The sequence below is a fragment of the Callospermophilus lateralis genome, chromosome 3 (assembly GCF_048772815.1).
Source record: "Callospermophilus lateralis isolate mCalLat2 chromosome 3, mCalLat2.hap1, whole genome shotgun sequence".
Taxonomy (NCBI): domain Eukaryota; kingdom Metazoa; phylum Chordata; class Mammalia; order Rodentia; family Sciuridae; genus Callospermophilus; species Callospermophilus lateralis.
In genome coordinates this window covers 31,770,511-31,790,804 of record NC_135307.1, presented here as the reverse complement: position 1 = coordinate 31,790,804, position 20,294 = coordinate 31,770,511, and the positions used below count along the sequence as shown (strand labels likewise).

At 46.4% G+C, this 20,294-nt stretch overlaps 1 protein-coding gene across 6 annotated transcripts in view; it reads left to right on the top strand.

The window, feature by feature from the left end:
* The window catches only part of Sipa1l1 (signal induced proliferation associated 1 like 1), a 130,296-nt gene extending 129,440 nt beyond the window's left edge, over positions 1-856 (top strand). For 5 of the 6 annotated variants that reach the window (XM_076849928.2, XM_076849927.2, XM_076849929.2 and 2 more), the window contains one exon: positions 546-856. In XM_076849928.2, coding sequence (XP_076706043.2) covers positions 546-689 — 144 coding nt within the window. In that variant the 3' untranslated portion in view covers positions 690-856. Of the gene's footprint in view, positions 1-519 lie in introns of all 6 variants that reach the window. The other variant, XM_077109129.1, reaches the window with a different exon arrangement.
* The last annotated feature ends 19,438 nt before the right edge of the window (positions 857-20,294 follow it).

Here is a 20,294-nt window from a genome sequence, read left to right as displayed (position 1 = left end):
TCTGTGCACACGCTGAGGGGTAGCTTTGAGCTCAGGTCCTGCTGACATTCTGCAAGAAGGCCTTCGCTGTCACACATCAGTAAAGTGGTTCCCATTTGGGGGAAGGCCTTTGCACTTCAGCTCCCCACCCCACCAGCCCTCTCCTGGCCTCCCACCCCTTGTGCGATGTGTCAGTCCAGACTCCCATGTGGTCCTTGTTATTAGGGCTTTCACACTAGGAGAACTGAATGCCATTTTGTTTCTTGGGTGTCTTAAACTTGATCAAGACAGTAGCCATAAAAACAATGACCTAAAATTCAGGTTAGTTCTTGTTAACAGAGTCTTAAATACACATCAATATATTTCCATTCCAAGCTAATACTGTAGATTTGAAGCTCTCTTTTCTGAGCATAGAATGGCTTAGCCCCAGGACAGAGGCCATATATGCAGGGTTTAGTGGGATAAAGAATGGAAATGGGTGGATAAAGTGACCCTTGGCTCCTCCTCCCCAGCCCAAGCCAGGTAGGGCCCCCTTGCTAGTTCTCCTCTACTTGCTCCATCTCCAGGAAAAGGAGGACAAAGCCCACCTGCAGGCAGAAGTGCAGCACTTGCGGGAAGACAACCTGAGGCTGCAGGAGGAGTCCCAGAACGCCTCAGACAAGCTGAAGAAGTTCACGGAGTGGGTCTTCAACACCATAGACATGAGCTAGGAACGGCTGCGGGAGAGGAGGAGGGCGCAGGGCGTGCTCTCTGGGGGTGCCCTGAAGCCCCCTCACTCACGCCTTTAGGAGCATTCTCAGCACCTTCCCCAGCCTCCCACCCGTCCCCTTCGGGAGTGCACAGCACATTTGCAGATCAACAATCATTATCTGCCTTTTGTAGAAAAGAAAAAAATAAGTAAATAAAAATTTTAAAAAGTAAAATAAAAGTTTAACTGCTAAAATGTGAATGTCTTTATTTTTTTGCACAATATCTTTATCTGTTATGTATTTAAACAGAAACTGGGCCTAGGACCAGGGTGCCTCCTGGCCATCTGCCTCTATTCCCATCAGCTTTCTTATCTATTTCAGGTAACCCAAGCTTTCCCTGTAATCTAACAAGTGTCATTGTTCCTAAGAAAGCCAAGTTTTTTTAACTCGTTTATTTGGGGAGTGGGGAGGGGTGTTTCCTTAACTTCTTTCCTAAAAATGCCTGAAGAGGGAGGAGCTTTGAGTAAAGGCCCCCCCTCCCTTGAAGGACTTGTATGTGAGCTGGTGCTGTTTGTCCTTTTCAGAGACCAGCCAAATTGGGGTCATTTTATACAGCAAGTCAGTAAACCAGAGAGGGACATCATCAGGCCTGCAGGGCCCACCCCTGTGATCCTTCATTGTGATGTCACTTCCTGCTCTTTCTTTCCCAGGGAGATGGTTTCAGGTGCACCATTCTGCTAGGGCTCTTTTTTGTTTGGCTTAAGTAAGTCCCACTAAATTGGAATTAACTCTCTATAGTTCCCTGGCTCCAAACATTCATTGGTTTCCTAATTCTGCCAACTAAAACCATACTTGTATGCATTTTGGTCAAAAATATACATAGTTTTTGTTTGAGGTTTTTAAAGCTAAAGATGTAGAAAAAAATTTTTAAGCTTGCTAAAAATGACTATATTAATAAATCTTCCTCTCCAAAGCAAGACTTCACCAGTGTTTGTAATTAGGAAAAGCTAACAGTGAATGTTAAATCATGAATTTTAATCCTTGCTTGTTAGGAGCACCGACTGTAATAGAATGGGCTTTTGAAATCTGCATGTCCCAGTGTGAAATCTAAGCACGGCATTTTCTGCATCTTTTTGTGATCATCCAGAGGATTCTGCTGCAGAAATTCCTAATGTGCTTGTTTTCCTGTCTAGTGGTGCAGGCTGCTGTGAGCCCCTGGGCAGTCACCACTGCAGAACACAGACAGGCCAACCAGTGTTGACTGACCCGAGAACACCCCCTTGTTTCTTGCCTTCATAATTGCCACTAAACTGACCCCTCGCCCCTTTAGGGGTGACCCTGGCCTAAGGGGACATTCAGCAGTCTAGTGGCATGTGCTTGGAAGTTCCCTGCCCTGAGTGATATGAACTCATTCCTTATTCCATCCCTGAAAGAAACAGGATGGATTCTCTTTCTCCCCACCACACCCACTACCAGATTTTTATGCTATAGTTTCATTCATGATTGTGGTTTCTCCATGGGACTTTTTTTTCCTGGTAACATTTCTATTATGGAAATAGGAAGATTTCGGAGTGCTTTGTAAAGATTTCAGTCGTCTCTTTCTCTCTTTAACTTGTATAAAGGAGATTGTACATTGCCTGATATCTCTTTGTAAATGAGAAATATTGCTAACATCCAAGCATTCTGAAGTCTTGCTTATCCTTCTGAGTTTTGTTTTCATTTTGTTTTTCATTTCCTTTGGGGACTTGGGGCAAGCTATTTATTAGAGTTTTGCAAGAGTTCTTGTTTAAAGCCTCTAAAGACTACTTGTAAAATTCAAACAATAAAATTCATTTTAAACACTCTTTTAAAATGCTTGGTGTTATTGCTTAAGGTTTTCTTCCATGAAAGAAAAATTCATCGACCCTCTTTGCATCCTAAGTTTTTCATCAAGTTTGATTAACATTAAGATGATTCTTAAAAGTTTGTCCTATTTAGAATTTTACTCTCTTCATATGTCCACAGAGAATTTCCATTTTGCATTTTCTGTTTATGATTTGGGATTTGCAGAGCACTTTATGATTAGTAGCCTCTTCATTATCCATGTGTAGATTTTCCATAACAACATTGTCATTCTCCCAGACCAGCACATTTTTGAACTGCCTACTGCATCTCCCAACTCTCAATGTCAAATATTGTGTGCTCAGGGAATACAAATGCCTATTAATATTAGACTGTGCAAAATATAATTAGAAAAGTTAATCTACTAAAAAAAAAATCAATACATTCTAAAGTCAAACAGCCAATTTTTTTCCTTTAAATCCACCACGTCACTGTTCCTCTCCAGTGGTGCAGCTAATCAAGAGCTGACAGTAGTTTCTTCCATTTATTTGGTTCAACAATTCTACAAATTGTAGAAATAGAAGACTAGGATGAGGTTGCATGCCAAAAGATTCTGATTGACAAGCTAAAAAGGTCTGTTTAGACCATGATTCTTAACATGGTTTGGAGGTTTTGGAGGTTGTTTCTGAAGGGCATGGCACGTGGGTAGGGAGTTCGTGGGGGAAGATGCCCATAGTCTGCATCTATGAGCAGACTGGAAAGGCCAATTGGCTGTGCTCCAAATCCACCGCAGGTGATAAGCTGGGGGTGGGGGTTACTAACTCCTTAGATGAGGCCAACTATGAAAGGAAGCAATCTCAGCAAACTTAAGCAGTTTGCCTCTAACTAAATGTAGAATGGTGACCTGAACCCAGATTCCGGTCTGTGTTCTGGCAGTTGCCAGGTGCTGCTTCCCCAGAATGAAAGAAATGGAGGTTTTTGAGTAGAGGATGGCCAGAAAAAATCAGTAAAAACTTGGCCATTGTTAAACTGCAACAAGAAAATGATGCTACAGTAATTTTGATACCTTTCCCTAAAAAAAGTTTGCAACTACCTTGTGCATAGGAATCATCATACTTGGATAAAAAAGACATTTGACTTAGACTGGGGCTCAAACTCTGTCCGTTAATGTGACATCAATGTCCTTAGGTAAATTACCTAATCTCTTGAGCGTGCTTTGCTCCTCTAGTAAAAGAGTGACAGCCTCATTGTTGCAAAGATTAAATGGTAAGTGAGATGCCTGTGACTGCCAAACTGTAGTCACTCAAATTGTCATGTCTTCCTTTGTTCTCCATCTCCAATACGATAAGGCTTTGTACTGTTTTTCAGGACAGAGTCTTGATGTGGGACTTTGTAGCCAAGTGGGATGAGCTGGTCCCCTCTGCTTAGTATCTCAGCTTTTCACTCTTTGCTGTGTATTTTAGAACAGTGACTCCCAAACTTGAGCTTGGATCAGAACCACCTAGGGAGTTTGTTAACACAAGTCACTTGGCTGCGTCCCAGGAGATGTGATTTAACAGGTATGTAGTAGACGCCTAATATTTAAATATTCTCCAAGTTCCCAGGTGATCTTGGGATCACATTAGAAGCAGGGTTTAGAGAATAGGTTAACAGGATAATTACAGTATTAGCATTCAATAAAAACCAAGGTGCAAGGGCACTTACCCAAGTCTAGATACCTGAGCATTATTGACAGGTTCATTGACTACAGAGCTTCCTGGCAGGGGGAAACGGGCTTAAACTAAGCTCCAGAGTCTTTAAAACTTTCCCCTTTTTACTAAAATGGTGATTTAGATAGAGCTCTCTTTGCCTAGAATTTTCCACCACTGACTGAAAGCCTTATTACCTAGATGAGATTGCAACTGCTTTACCAGCATTAATAACATAAGGCCAATTACTAGATCAGCAAGGGATGATCCTAGTGACTGGAGCACTGGCAGTATGGACAGCAGAGCCACTGAAGTAAGCAGGGCTCAAGGTGACAGTTAAAGATCCCTGAGTCCGGCTGGGGTTGTGGCTCAGCAGTAGAGTGCTTGCCTAGCACCTGTGAGGTACTGGATTCAATTCTCAGCACCACATAAATAAAATAAAAGTATTATGTTTATCTTAAAAAAAAACAACAACGAAAATGTCCCTAAGCCAGGCCTTCAGCAAGTGGCCATGATGGAGGGGAGGTGGGTACAGAGACGGTGTTTCCAGGACCAGGGTGTTGAGTTCAGTCACTGATGTCCAGATTGAGCCCACCTGCTTTCCAGAATCTTTCACAACTACCCTCCTACATGGTCCACAAGGTCAAGAGTTGGTCACCTATATGCTCACACTACACAGTAGTCCATTTTCTCTGCCACTGACCAGAGAGAAGAGAAAGAATAGGTGCTTTATCATTTGTATCCTTTATGGAAGCTGCAGCTCAAAGACTCAAGACACCAATGTCTTTTCTAAGATGGTAGATAGTTATAGCCTGGGTTTTTTTTTGTTTTGTTTTGTTTTGTTTTCATTATGCCCTTGGCCCCCTTGATCGCACTCCTCTCTGCACTGGGCTCCTTTGATTGTCAGATTATGTCCTTCCTTCTGGTCCTTCATCTTTTCAAATCAAGCACCTTCTACCTTGCCTTAGTGCATCTCAATAGCTTACCTGAGACCCTCCCTATTTCTCATTACGCTCTCATTAGACCCATTCAGTCACACTTGTCTTCTATCCTCAGAACAGCCACCCTCAAATTTCCTCCCATTACTCACTTTACACGAGCACATTGCTCTCTGCCTCCACCAGGCATGGACCCGCCTTTCAATCAGGTGGGTAATAAACCTTGTTGTGGTTTTGATGTTGTGTTGTTGTGTAGTTTTGTTTGGTTTTTTGCAGTACTAGAGATTGAACGTAAGGACTTCATGCCTAAGAACTGCCCTACCTCAGAACGGTGTCCCCAGCCAGTCCTTTCTAGTTTTTGAGACGGAGTCTCACTAAGTTGCCAAGCTGGTCTCAAATGTCGTGATTCTCCTGCTCCAGCCTCCTGAGGAGCTGGGATTTCAGGTGTGCGCCACCACACCTGCTTGCTGTGTTCTTTTAAATGGGCTGATCTCCCCATTCAGCTTTCAGATCTTGTTAGCATCTCCCTGAGTCTCAAATGAGCTCACCCAGTCACAGCCCTCTAAGGCATTTCATAACTCAGCAATTAAGAAAAACATCACAAAATGGCTATCTGCCAATAAAATCCAGCTCCTTTTGCCAAAGTAGATGGCTGGCAAAATCAGAAGGTCAAGGGTCATGTGTTTTTCTCTCATATGTAGAAGCTAGAAAGGAAAAGTAAGGTGGCAGGGGTGGATCTCGTGAAAATCTAAGATCATTACAGCGGAAGAAAGGGACTGGGGGAGGGAGGAGGGAGGGGAGAGGGGAAATAGTGGGGAGTGACATTGGCCAAATTATTTTGTTATTCTGTGCGCATGCACAAATATGTAACAAATCCCACCATTATGGACAACTGTAACACACCAATTTAAAAAATATGGAAAAATTTTGTTTAAAGTAGATGGCTGGGAAGGGTATAGATTCCCTAGCTCATTACCAATGCCCCCTTTGCCCTAAGTATTCCCAGCCCACTGGGCACATTTAGATGACCTGCCTGGTAGGCAGTTGAGCAGGTGTTCTCCATCTCCCTCAGCAAACTCAAGGAAGGCACTTCCTTCTCCTAACCATTCCCTACAACAAACTCATCAACACACACACACCTTCCTACCCTCTGTCCCTGGGAATAAAAGCCCTTAGGAAATACATTTAAGGATGTTTATTTAAACAGCAACTAGAAGTCACTAATAGTTGCCTGAAGGTGGCCTTTTAGTCTCTTAGTGAAGAGGAAGGATGGATTTGTAACTGATCAGGTCATTTTTCTGAAGGACTGAAGGGCATTTGAAAACTTCTCCTAAGAAGCTAAAACACCGCTCTGCAATCTTAGACAATGACCGTGCTTAGCAAATTCTTCCTTTGGTTGTGTTGAGCCACGATGCAAAGAAAAGAACCACCAACTCCAATTTTCAATCAAAGCAAGCTTATATTGTGTACACGAGAGAGCTGGCCCAGAATGCAGGGCCAGAGGACAGCAACAACGCTCAGGAGAACAAAGGTTTTTATAGCACAAAAAGTCATAAAGGGGAGGTGTCTTAGGAACTTATAGCTAACAGGGCTCTGGCAAGCGTAATACAAAGGCAGATACAAAAGCATGATCTACAGGGCTTAACATTTCAAGGTAGGGAGTAAGTTGGGATTCCAACATCAGAATTTATGAGGCGCCGCTGACATTTTAGGGAGGGTTGTTATCTGGGCAGAGAGAGCCAGAGGGGCCACTAATATTTTAGGAAGAGTTGTTATCTGGCCAAGGAGAGCGACACATGGGTGAGTTCAGAGCACAGGCAAGAATTCCAAACAAGTTTTTAAATCATCAAAGTACAGTCAGGCCAAATAGAAATCTTAATATTTTATAGTAAAACAGAAATGAACTTTTTGTGACTTTGTGACAAGATGGCTCCCAATCTTAAGGTGGAATTAGGCTGGGTTCATCAGTGATACAGAGATAAACTCAGCCCCATGAAGATGCATTTCAAATTAACAAGGCTCTTCCAGTAAAATATGCACCACAAATGCCATCCAGCCTGGCACAAGACACGAGCTGCGCAGGGAGCTCGGGGTGAGGTAGGGGGTGGAGTTCCTGTTGTCTCAAAGTACTTGGCAATGGTGTGAAAGAGAACCAGCATTTATTTGTGTGGCCCTACCAGCAAAACTGGGACGGGCGGATGCCAGTTACGGTAATTGATTGTGTTTGCAGATTGATGGTGATTGGGTCGTCACCCACCCAAGCTTGAATTCAGACACCAGCCAGGGAGCCACTTGGCAATGACATCATTCCTCCCTTTTCTTGAGTGGACCCATGCTCTCTTTAGATAAATTTGGAGTCATGAATCACAGAATGGGAATCAATAGGAACCACTGAGTCACACGACTCTGCCTCCCAGCCCACTACTCTGTCTCCCTTTCGTTGTCCAGCCTTATCCAGCTACCTGGGCTTGGGTGCATCCGCTGGCCAGTTCCTGGGCTTCTCCTTTACATCCCCTGTCCTTTTTTTTTTTTTTTTTTTGAAGGTGGGGGAGTACTGGGAATTGAACTCAGGGGCACTCCACCACTGAGCCACACCCCCAGCCCTATTTTGTATTTTATTTAGAGACAGGGTCTCACTGAGTTTCTTAGGGCCTCCCTTTTCTGAGGCTGCCTTTGAACTCACAATCCTCTTGCCTCTGCCTCCTGAGCCGCTGGGATTACAGGCATGCACCAGTGCACCTGGTTTTACATTCCTCCTTTTATTCAGAGAAAATCTGCGTCCCTTTCATTTTTGCATCTACTTCCAGCCCTATCACTTTAAATTATACAAACAAATCCTAAATTTGCCTTTCCAGGTAAAAACCATGAATATGTTGGAAAATGTCAGATCTTCCTGAAGTTATTATTTCTTCCCCAGGATAAAAATTTTCTGTTCTCCCACTCCTTCCCAGGTGTCTTGGTTTCCAGGCCCTCCCCTGTCAGAATATAATCATAGGTAGCATTTATTAAGGATACAATTGCTTAATGTGTGGTACCTATCAAGTCCCTGCAAGAGTCCCTTGAGGTGGTCTCTATAGATGTCTCCGGTTTACAGAAACTGAGGTCTCCAGAGGTCAGGCAATCTGTTTGCAGCAAGATGGAGGGTGCAGGATAAAACTGAGGTTCAAACCCCAAAAGGTTGAGCTTGACTGCAGAGCCAACGTTTGATCATGTTCTCTATCTCATTGGTCCCCACGTGGCTGGGTTGCAAGGAACCTGACCCAAGGAACCCAGAGAGTACCATCTGCAGTAGGTGGTAAGCAGGGTGGGGGTCAGGGGACAGGAGGAACAACTGAAATGCCAGAAGGAATCGCCTCTTCTGGGGGGGTCCCACAGAGGAGAGGGGCTTGACATGCTTCAACATTCACTGTCACATACCACAGAGGTGTCCTTGTGGATCCAGTTCCACATTGCTGTAATACCCTGCTCCTAGTGCCACATCCCTCTCCATGGGCAGTCAGAGCCATGGATTTCAGAGTTGGTCCCTGTTTTCAGCAATTTAAAGATGATAGAGAAGAGATTTCCAGCTTATACTTCTGAAACCATGTCCAAGGGCCTTTCGGTCTGCTTGCAGACGCAACAGACACAGGGGAACAACACAAGCCCAGCTCCCAAGTGTAGACCACAGTGTCAGCCCTAATGCTCCCACCAGCCTGCAGCCAAGACTCCACAGAAGGGCACCTGGGAACCAGCGCTTCGGCAGGACACCTCCCTGGGCCAGTGGTCTAGGTATCTAGGGCCACCTAGACTACTCCATAGTTGCTTAAAACAACAACCACCTCGTTACATATCAATTTGCTGGTCAAGAACGTAGGCAGGGCTCTGCTGGTGACTCTTCGTCCTCCCCTGGGTCACTTGGGAGTGTGCAGCTGAGCTGGTTTGCAGAGTAAGACGGCTTCACTCGCATCCCTAGCACACGGTGGGGACAGTGGATGGCTGGGTTCTGCTGGGCTCCTCTCTGTCTCAGTGCAGCATCTAAACCTCTCCATGTGCTCTTCCTAGCAGGGTTGTCTCTGATCATGGTGCTCAGGGCTCCTGTAGACCACAGAGAAAGGAACCAGTCTTCTTGAGAACTGGGTCCAGAAATGTCAAGCCCAGGGCCAGGAATGGACCCCCTGCCTTAGAATGAGGCCTGCCATGGGAACTGTACCACATTTACTTTGTGATAGCTGGACTTTCTCCTCAGGCCCCCTGAGATGAGCCCACACCCTACTCACACACTGCTAATCAGGGTGAGAATGCCGGAAGTTTCAGCCTGAGCCATAAAAAAGCAGCAAACACTCATTCCACCTGAGAGCAGTGGCCCACTCCTCAAGTGGTCAGGGGGGCAAAGGCAGGCCCTTTTGAACATCAGTGCTGGGCAGGGAGGCCCACTCCTCCCCCCTGTCCCCCACCTGAGGACCAAGCGGCTGTGGCTCATGGAGTGACTTACACTGCTCTTCTGTTTTTCTCACCAGCTTGGTCTCAGTGCCATGGGCTGCCATCAGAGGACATTGGCAGAGCAAGAGGACATCAATCTATCCTCCATCCCCTCCCACTAAAACTCACATCTCAACCCAGAAGCCCTGTGGCTGAGGTGGAGCATTTGCAGGTCCCAAGAGGATATGATGCTGGGTGGCCAGGCCCTGCCAGCCCTCCCAAGGTGGGGACCAGAGAAAGAGCCGGCTCCACACCCTCACACACGCACTCCCAGGATACAAGGTTTGGGGTGACTTGGGGGGAGCCCTTATGGCCTGCAGAAGACCACCTCAGGGCTCGCTGTAGGGACGGGGAAGGAGGCAGCGAGGGGGAGGTGGTACAAGGCGTGGGGAAGTTGAGAGTCAGCCCCCAAAGCTGCAAAGGAATGTTCCCGAGCTGCCTCCCCTGCAGCACCAATCACAGCCACACTTCTGTTGCCAGGGAAGCGATGCGCCAGAATTCAAGTTTGCAGGGCCATGACACCCTCTGCCTGCCGCCTGGAGGTACTGGAGGCAGCCTGCCATCTGCGCCCCGAGCCCGGTGCGTGCGCGGCGGGGGAGACCCGGCAGCTCCTGTACCCCGGCAGCCTGGCACTCCCCTCGCTTGCCAGAGAACTGGCCGCCAGGGCCAGCAGGAAGTGGGAGCTCGAAAGGCCCTCCACTAGAGGTAGGATCACCACAATGAGTCACAGACCACAGTGGGCATCTCTGTGCCACCACCGCCCCCTAAGAAAGATGCGGCTCCAAGGCGGAGGGACACCTCCACAGGCCTGCTACTCCAGTGACTGTCAGCCGCTGGCCACATCCGGCCGCCCTCTGCCCCCACAGCTGCTGCATTGCTGTCTGGAGGCTGAGTCTCACTTCATGGGGCGACAGTAGCCACCGTCTGGGGTAGAAGGGAGAGCTGTAGCCCTCATCCCTCCACTTTGCCTGGCTATGTGTGGGTAGTGGTGGGAAGGGTCCGCAGCCTGCAGGGGCTGGCAGAGGCGGAGGCAAAGAGTAACCCCTGCAATCAGCCTAGCTAGACAGCAAGCACACAAAAGCATTGTTTTCAGTATGAAATCCACCAAATATTCGTCATCTGTCAAAATGTGGTCTGCTCCCATGATGTAGGCTCCCTATTTACCTCTCTTATTGTTTCTCTTGCTGAGAAAAAACTTTTCAGTTTAAGTAAGTCCCATTTGTTGATTCTTGTTATTAACTCTCCATATTCCAATCTTTTCTCCCTAACTAAGTATCCCTGGGCTTCTTGCTACTGCTAACCTGCTGGGCCTCTGTCTCCTAACCATTCTGGCTTCCTTAGGAAGGGTGCTAGGCGGAAATGAACACGGTGTTCCAGGTCTGAGAATCACTGTTCCGGTTCTGGATCTGGTACTCCTGACCAGGCAGCCGAAGGCTGCTATATTGTTCCAGCCTGAGCTCCGAGGTCCCCAGCTTCCTGGACATTCCCCATGTGGTGTTTGAGTGTTTTCCTTTCTATTCAAAATGGAAATTGGAAGAAGACCTGACATTTGTCTCAAGTAAATATCATCTTTTTCCATTTGGCTGATTGTTTCCATCCACCGAATAGTTTTAACAATGCTGATTGGTCATTTAGCACAAGAGCTCTGTGTGCTATACTCAATGGGATTTGTATGCCTCAGGGGAAGGCAGCCCTGGAGGCTGCCCGGCTGGCATTGCAGGACCTGTTGCCACCAAACCTGACCGTGCAGGTGTGATCCCGAATCATTGTTTTCAAACAGGGCTCCCTAACCCTAACCTAACCCTAACCCTAACCTTTTGAATCCAGGACTCAACCCACTCTCAACTCACTCCCCTGCACACTCAACCCAAGGCCTCCTGCTCACCCTTCTCCTCCCGTCCCCGCTGCCTGCCCAGGTTTTCTGTTGTGTGGGGCGAGGCAGAGACGATGGCATCAGGTGGGATTCATGAAGCTGCCCCAGGGCTTCCTGTGGGATCTCCTGGCATCCGTTGAGAGTTGTGGGACTGAGACCTGGAGGTTCTGTGGAGGGGCTGAGTGTGCCGGGGACCCAGGGACCTTGAAACGTCACCAGAAAACCCCAGTGAAGGGCGTGAGAGGGAGAGGGGCAGTCCCTCTGAAAGTCCCAGGTGGAGGGACTGTTGGTGCTGATGGCAAGAAACGCCTCCCACCTGCCCCCAAAGCCATGGGAGACGGAGACACAAGTCAGAGCAAAGAATTCCACCCCTGGCACACGAGCAAGAAAGCCCAGCCTGGGGTCCCCACAGGTGTTCTAGGGAGTGTGGGCATGGAGGGAGGCCACCTCTCACCCCCTGCTTCTCTTCACATTTTGCTCAAGAGTCATTTCACCCAGGTTTTGGTTCGTTGTTCTACTTGGGCTCAGCACCTCTTTGGAAATACCCCTGCAGCACACTGTATAGGGGAGCCTCACTGTAAGAATTGATTTTCAATTAATTATTATTATTATTATTATTATTATTATTATTATTATTTGATGCTGAAGATCAAACTCAAGGCTTTACACAATATATTCTTTATTTTATTATTAGTAATAGTAGTCGTATCAGAATTGAACCCAGGGGCACTTAACCACTGAGTCACATCCCAGCCATTTTTTTAAAATTTTTATTGATTTTATTTTTTAAAAAATACACGACAGGGCCTGGGGATGTGGCTCAAGCGGTAGTGCACTTGCCTGACATGCATGCGGCCCGGGTTCGATCCTCAGCACCACGCACAAACAAAGATGTTGTGTCCGCCAAAAACTAAAAAATAAATATTAAAAATTTTCTCTCTCTCTCTCTCTCTCTCTCTCTCTCTCTCTCTCTCTCTCTCTTTCTCTCTCTCTTTATAAAAAATAAAAATACACGACAGCAGAATGCATTACAGTTCTTATTACACATATAGAGTACAATTTTTTATATCTTTGTATTTAGAGTATGCTCATGCCAATTCATGCCTTTATACATGTACTTTTTTACATTTTTATTTTGAGACAGGATCTCTCTGAGATGCTTAGCACCTTGCTAAGTTGCCGAGGCTGACTTTGAATTTTTGATTCTCCTGCCACAGCCTCCTGAGCCACTGGGATTACAGGCGTGTGCCACCACGTCTGGCTACACAATCTTTTTTAAAAAAATCGGTTAGTTGGATAAGGGGTTAATCAGCTTCAGGACCCAAAGGTGCTTCTTAGAAATGATTCACTCAGAACTCTGGAGAAGAGAGTCCCTCTCTTTCCTGCATGACCACAGATTAACCGTGAAGAGGGATGAGAGAAGAAGCATGCAGTTAAATGCTTGCAGAGAGGAGACTGTGCACTGCACAAGACTAAGAAAGGAAGTGAATGGCCTGATATTATGCTCTAAGTCTCTGAAAAGAAAAAGTGGGATTTCCACCTGCTTACTGGGAACACAGCAACTGATAACTGAGAGTCACCAAGGGCACAAAAGAAAATCACAGAGGGGTCCAAATAAACAGAGCCCCCTTGGGAAGTGCTCACATAAATAAATCAGCATTTTCTGTGAGCCCAGTTTCCACCCAGAGGAGCCAACAAGTTCCTGGAACACTTACACCCGCTCAGGGCCAGCCTGAGCTCCAACTGCAGGCTTCTGGCGCCCTCTGCTGTCTGCTTCTTGACTTGCTCCCAGGTGAGGAGAGCTGATTGTGCAGATTTGCCTGGACAAATTCTGAAGGTAAGATGTGGCTCAGAACCTGGGGCTCTCCTGACATTGTGATAGCCTCTATTTGGATTTGAGCAGGATCCGCAGCCCTGTACTCATGTGTGGGGCTGGGGGTAACCATTTATTGACCAGGTGACCCTCACCTCCCCGGCACAATTTCTTCCAAGGGCTTTTCTGGGTACCTGTGGGGAGGGATGAAGAGGGACTTTCAGGAAACAGCCTCAGAGGACTGGAGCAAATCAAAAGGTGTTGGATAAGCCCAGACTCAGGCCCAGCCTCTCTAGCTGTGTCTTAGGGACACTCACCCATGAGGTCCTGCTATATCCCAGAGACACTTTGCAGAACCTGGCAATACCTGTCCCCTTCCTGAGCCTGGGGAAGTTCTCAAATCTCATGCTGGTCTTCCTGCTTCTCCAAGCCAAGCACAGCCCAGGCAGGCTCACAAGAAGATGGGCCCCTAAGAGCCACGGGCACCTGGGCAGGAGGGGCACTGTGCGTTCCAGGGCTTGCAGATCGCCTGCATATGCACAATGTGAGCGGGCCTCCGGTGCCTTGACAGCCAGGCCATGACCTCCAGGGCCAGCACAGGTCACCTGTAACCCTGAACAGGTGCTTTCCTTGTTAACTGTTCCGGCCTCCGGGAAAAGCCTTTCCTTAGGTTCTGTGTCTTCACAGCACAAGGCAACAGGGACAGTGGCTTCACAGAGGTGTTAAGGGACAGTTCTGAGATGTACCAAGGATCCTCCAGCTCAAAGGAGGAAAGGCAAATTGTTAAACGCGCCTCTTAGCATCAAAGCCATGGTTTGTGCATAACAAGGGCTGCTTCCCTGTGGTGCTGAGCTTCCTTCTTTCTGACTTTAGGTGTCAGTTCTTTGATATTCGCACAGGTGCTGAGTGGTGGCTGAGGGACTGTTACCGTTTGGATGTGAGGTATCCCCCCAAATGCTCAAGTGTGAGAGGATGCAAGAAGGTTTAGAGGAAAATGATTGGGTTATAAGAGTCTTAACCCAATCAGTGGATCAATCATCAGATGGGATTAATTGAGTGTGGCTGAAAGCAGGTGGGTGTGGCTGGAGGAGGTGGGTCTTTGGGGGTGTGGCTTTGGGGTATATATTTGTATCTGGCAAATGGAGTTTCTCTCTGTGGCTTGATCATCACCTGAGCCACTTCCCTCCAGCACACTCTTCCACTATGATGTTCAGCCTTACCTCCAGCCCCAAGGAATGGAGCCAGCTGCCTATGGACTGAGACCTCCAAAACTGTGAGCCCCCAAAGACACTTTTTTTTTTTTTTTTTTTTTTTTTTGTGGAAGGCAACAGGGATTGAACTCAGGGACATTCAACCACTGAGCCACTTCCCCAGTCCTATTTTGTATTTTATTTAGAGACAGGGTCTCACTGAGTTGCTTAATGCCTCACTATTGCTGAGGCTGGCTTTGAACTCATGATCCTCCTGCCTCAGCTTCCTAAGCCACTGGGATTACAGGCGTGTGCCACTGCACCAGGCCCAAGTAAATTCTTTCTTCTCTAAAATTTTTCTGGTCAGGTCTTTCAGTCATGGAAGCAAAAAAGTTGGCTAAAAACAGGAACATTCTGCAGTGTTAAACAATTCATATTAAACATGTATAGATAAAGCTCTACAGGTGTCAACATGAGATATTGCTTCATTACATTGGCAAATATATAGTAAATAACCTAAGAATTTTAATACTATGTATAAAAATGTTTTTAAAAATTGGATCAAAATTTTAAAACTTTAGAAACATCAGCTTTTATAAAATAGTTATAGAGCTAGGATGTGGCTCAGTGGTAAACTCTTACGTAACTGCATGAGACCTTGGGTTCAGTACCCAGCATATCTCTCTCTCTCTCTCTCTCTCTCTCTCTCTCTCTCTCACACACACACACACACACACACACACACACACAAGTTCTAATTTACTTATTATATTTAAAATTTCTTTCTTTTTTGTAGTGGGGATTGAACTCAAGGCACTTAACCACTGAGCCACATCCCTACCCCTTTTTATTTTTCATTGTGAGACAGGGTCTTGCTAAGTTACCTGAGGCCTTTCTAAGTTACTGAGGCTGACCTTGAACTTGTGCTCCTCCTACTTCAGCTCCCCAGCTGCTGGGATTATAGGTGTGCATGTCCACACCTGGCAAATTTTATCTCTTAACTTAAAGAAATAATATGAATAATGTTGGGCCGGGGTTGTAGCTCAGTGGCAGAGCACTTGTCTAGCATGCGTAAGGTTAGCTCCTCAGCATCACTCAAAAATAAACAAATAAAATAAAGGCATTCTGTCCATCTACAACTACAAAAAAAAAAAAAATTTAAAAAATAGTGGCTATTGTAGAGAAAAATAACTTTTGAAAACATGATCTATTTCAATATTTTAGTTTATACATTTTACTAATTTATATTTTTGATAAGTCTTAAAGTTTGCACTTGGCATACAATTATATTTATTTATTATTAGATCCTTGATCATATGCGAATAATTCAAGATGATGATAAAAATAGAAACCAGAGCATTGGACCCCCACAAGAAAAAAAAAAAGGCTGAAAAGAGAAAAGAAAAAAATCTGCGGGGAAATGAACTGCATATATTTTTAATAGTGGACACACTAAAAGCATGTGGGTTTGTGTATGAAAAAACACTCATGCTGGGCATGGTGGTGTATAACTGTGATCCTAGCCACTTGGGAGACCGAGGCAGGAGGATCTCAAGTTTGAGGTCAGCCTCAGCAATTTAGTGAGGCCCTAGGTAATTTAGCAAGACCCTGTCTTAAAATAAAAACTGTAAGACAGGTTGAGGATGTGCATCAATAGTTAAGCACCCTTGGGTTCCATCCCCAGTATGCTACCTCCCCAAAATTAAGCACTCATGCCGCTACTAAAGTGGCAAAGGGAGACACAAACAGCCCACAGGCAGGGTGTCCAATAAAGACGAGGAAATAGATGAGAAGATCTGAAATAATAGCATGTGTTACTATTTAGCCAGTTGTGAGGTTGTTTTTGATGGTAAGAATGGCATAGTATTTGCAGAAAACAATGGATCATTTTAAAGTTTATTAGAAGAGATTTTGAAATTTGATGCCAGGTGGTTGAAGTACATCATCTGGATAAAAAGTGAAGAAATAAATCCTTCTCTATAATGGAAAACTCAAAATTGTTAGCTTATGAGTAATACCATGAGAAAATGAATAATGCATATACCCAAATCAGCCGGATCACACTAGGGACAAGACTCTTACTGAAAACCTAATACTTACTATATATAACTGTTGAACTAGCAGAAAAAAAACCCAGAAATTGAAATTAATGTTTCAGCTGGTTTTACCAATATTGTGAACGATACTATTTTTGTTTTAAGTACTTTAAAAAAAAATCTCAATTTCAGAAACTGATTTCAAGATTTTTTTTTTTCATGAAAATGGTTAGATAGGATATATTTCCGTCTTTTTTAGGCCACCAACCCTACCAGCTAATTCAAGCATGAAGGTCCTAGGATCATAACAGGGTTGTCATGTCCCAGGCAGGAAACTCCAGGAAATTCCAAAAGAGATCACAGGATCCCGGCCCAGGAAGCGGGCAGGCTCCTGCCTTGCCAAGGGGCCTCCGTGGACCTAGACCGATTTCAGCTTCTCAACCTCCTGCCACTAGATGGAAATTACATAACTGTTGAACTAGCAGGAAAAAACCGAGAAGTTTTTTGACATGACGACTCTGTTACGTCTCTCCTTTGTGAAGAGTTCAGGACTTTTATCACTGGATTGGATCCCTGTGTCTTCTCAGAGATCCACGCTCCTTAACCAAGTCTGTACCTTGTGCATTCAGTGTAGAGAATTTCCTGGTGGTTAGGTTTCTCAGGATTCTGTCTGGGGGGTCCAAACCCATCACCTGCACATTTCTGGGAGAAGGAACATGAAAAGAAAAAGGAAAAAAAAAAAAAAAAGCCCTCACAACTTCACAGGGGTTTCCATGCCAGTCCCTGGAGGCTGGCATGCTGAAGAAGCCAGTTAAAATGTGGGGAACCAGATGTTATTATGGGTTCAGAAACAGTTCTGCTATTTCTTGAATAACACCTACCAAGGCTCCTTTGAAGTTGCAGAGTGTCGGGGGGGGGGGGGGGTAGTTTCCATTTTCCTTCTCCTCCATGGGTGGCAGGCTGGCCCGCGCCAGGCTTGGGCAGAGAACTTGAGAGAGAGGAGGAGGAAACCCCCATCTCTTGGGGTTGGCCGCTGGTCTCCTAGCAACGGCTTCCCTGGCTGAGGCACGGTTGAGCTGTGTGGGGACATGGAACACGGTGAAGTGGCACACATTTGCTTTTCCCCCAGATAATGGAGCTGTTCTTAATTACTATAAAACGCTCCGTTGAAACAGCTGCTAAAGAAAGCAGCGAGAGTTTCCAGAATGAGCTCATCTGAACTGTTGTACCTGCTGTGGTGACCGGGAGGCAAGTGTCGGGGTGACAGGCTGCTGGTTGGCTTCTGCTCTTAGGAACTTAAGTTACTTCTCCAGGCCCCTCTGTACCCACGGGGACAGGCAGGCACGGGGACCAGAGGGAGGCACCTGGGGTGACATTCACTCTCTGGGAGCACAAAGGCTGACGCTCGACCTGCGTGACCCTGAAAGCCAACACCTCCTGCCATTCAGTCTGGGGCGCCCCACCTGGCCCTCCCTCGCCCTGCGGGATAGATGGAAGCTACTCCGGGATGTCACCATGTGAAACTGTGAGCCTGGTTACAGGTCTCTTGGTTTTCTTTTTTAAAATGCAGAGATTTAGATTTTTAACTTTTTCTTTTTTTTTTTTTTTTTACTTTTTTCATTCTTCTGAGACATAGGAAGGTCAAAATTGGAACTATGACTCTTTGCTTAAACATTTTCAAAGCAATCTTTGGTTTAATCGTTTCTTAGCAGCCGTGCCCCCAGCCCACCATTTCACAGTACTAAGGATTGAACCAGGTTTTCTTACATGCAAGAGAAGAGCTCTACCACTGAGCTACACCCTCAGCCCTTTTTATATCTTATTTTTGAGATAAGTTCTGCCTAAATTGCCCATGCGGGCCTCGATCTAGCAATCCTTCTGCCTCAGCCTCCAAGTGGCTGGGATTATAGGCAGGTGCCACCACACAGGGTCTTTTATCCCATCTCTAAAGCTGAACGTCTCCCTTCAGAGTGAACCTGGAGTGTTGGAGACACAGAGGCTTTCCAATCCCATGGCTGTGCAGCCAGACACAGGGGTCAGCCCTGGAATGGCTGACCCCCACTGGGGCACAGATTCCTGGGAGACAGCAACTCTGAGGGGTGTGGCAAACACTTGGTGACCAGGGCTCACCATCAGTATTCACAGGGCAAAGCGTTTAATGAAGAAAACTGCAGTGAAGGAACAGAGCAGAGTGTGTGTGTCCGCTGGGTGGGAGACAAGGTGGGCCGTAGGTTAGCCAGGGCCCAGCCCAAGTCGCGGAGCCGAGTTCCGCTTCTGGATAGACCATGCCAGACCACAGAGGGCTGGGCCTCCACTGACCAAAAGGAGAGAAGCTGGGTGGGTGACCAAGGACCCCCCCACCACCCCCCGCTGCCTGATTTTTCTTCCTTGTTTCTGATGACCTGGTTTCTTAGTAAACTCGATCCATAATCTGCCATTAAATCCATTCATTGAGTTTTTACTTTTAGTTATGGTAATTTTTAGTTCTAGAATGTCTATTTGATGATGTTTGTTCTTCATCCTCCTTCCTTTTTCTTCCCTCTCCTCCTCCCCTCACCTCCTCCCCTCGCCTCCTCTTCCCCTCCCTTCCCCCTCCTCCTCCTCCTTCTCCTTCTCCTCCTCTTACTCCAGGTACTGGGGATCAAATCCAGGGCCTTGCACATTCTAAGCAAGTGCTCTACCGCGGAGCTACACCCCAGTCCTATTTATTTATTCATTTAATTTGGAGGCAGGGTGTCACCAAATTGCCCCGGGTGGCCTTGAACTTGCGATCCTGCCTGAGTAGCTGGGCTTACAGGGAGATGCCATCTTGCCTGGCTGATTCATCTTTTTGTAAAAACCTACTCCAAATGTCTGGTGACATTCTCTATTCTTGTATCTATTCGTCTACCTTTTTCTCTACTTTTAAAAATATGCATGTTCCTAGGATGTGCCCCTCCAGGGTTTCCAGGTGAGAACCAAACAGGTGTTTGTCCCTTGGCCCTGAAAGACTGTAAGAGACTCTGTTCTGATCTGGTGGCTTTCGGGTTAGGATTTCAGCTTCTCACCTCACACAGATTTGGATTTTGGCCCCTCCTAGTCCTGCTCGCGTCTCTCCTAAGTGCCAGCCTCTCTCTTCTCTAGCAGCAGGAGTAGGGGAATCCTGGGTTCCGAGGCTGTAGCAGCTCTCAGAATTCCTAAGTGACCCTTTCAACTCGCCACCTGACTCTTTAGATCCCAACTTCAGAATTCAGAAAGTATTTGTGGGCAGAGACTAGCCACGTTTTTTTTTCTTTTCTTTTTTTTTTGGTATCTGGGATTGAACCCAGAGGCACTTAACCATTGAGCCACACTCCCAGACCTTTTTATCTTGAGACAGGGTCTCCCTAGATTGTTTAGGTCCTCACCAAGTTGCTGAGGCTGGCTTGGAACCTGCGATCCTCCTGCCTCAGCCTCCTGAGCCACTGGGCTCACAGGTGGGCACCATGATGCCCGGCCTACCCACATGTGTGAGACTCCTAAAATCCTCACTTGGGTTGTCCAGTACTACAGGACACCTAAGGGTTCTCCTGATTCTTGTTGCACCGCTGGCCCCCAAAGCACATGGCCTCTGCATCTCTGTAGGTAAAGCTCATGTGTGAAAATGTCTCCCACATCTGACCTTCCTCTCCCTTCTGTCACTGGCTCTGTCTGTGTGAGGCAGTCCTGCCTGCCACTGGCTGAGTCCACCCTGCACAGCTGGTTTTCTCAGGAACCCTCTGGCTGTCCTGAGGGGTGATTAGGTCACCAGGGCTGCACCCCCCGCAGTGGGATTAGTGCCCTTATAAAGA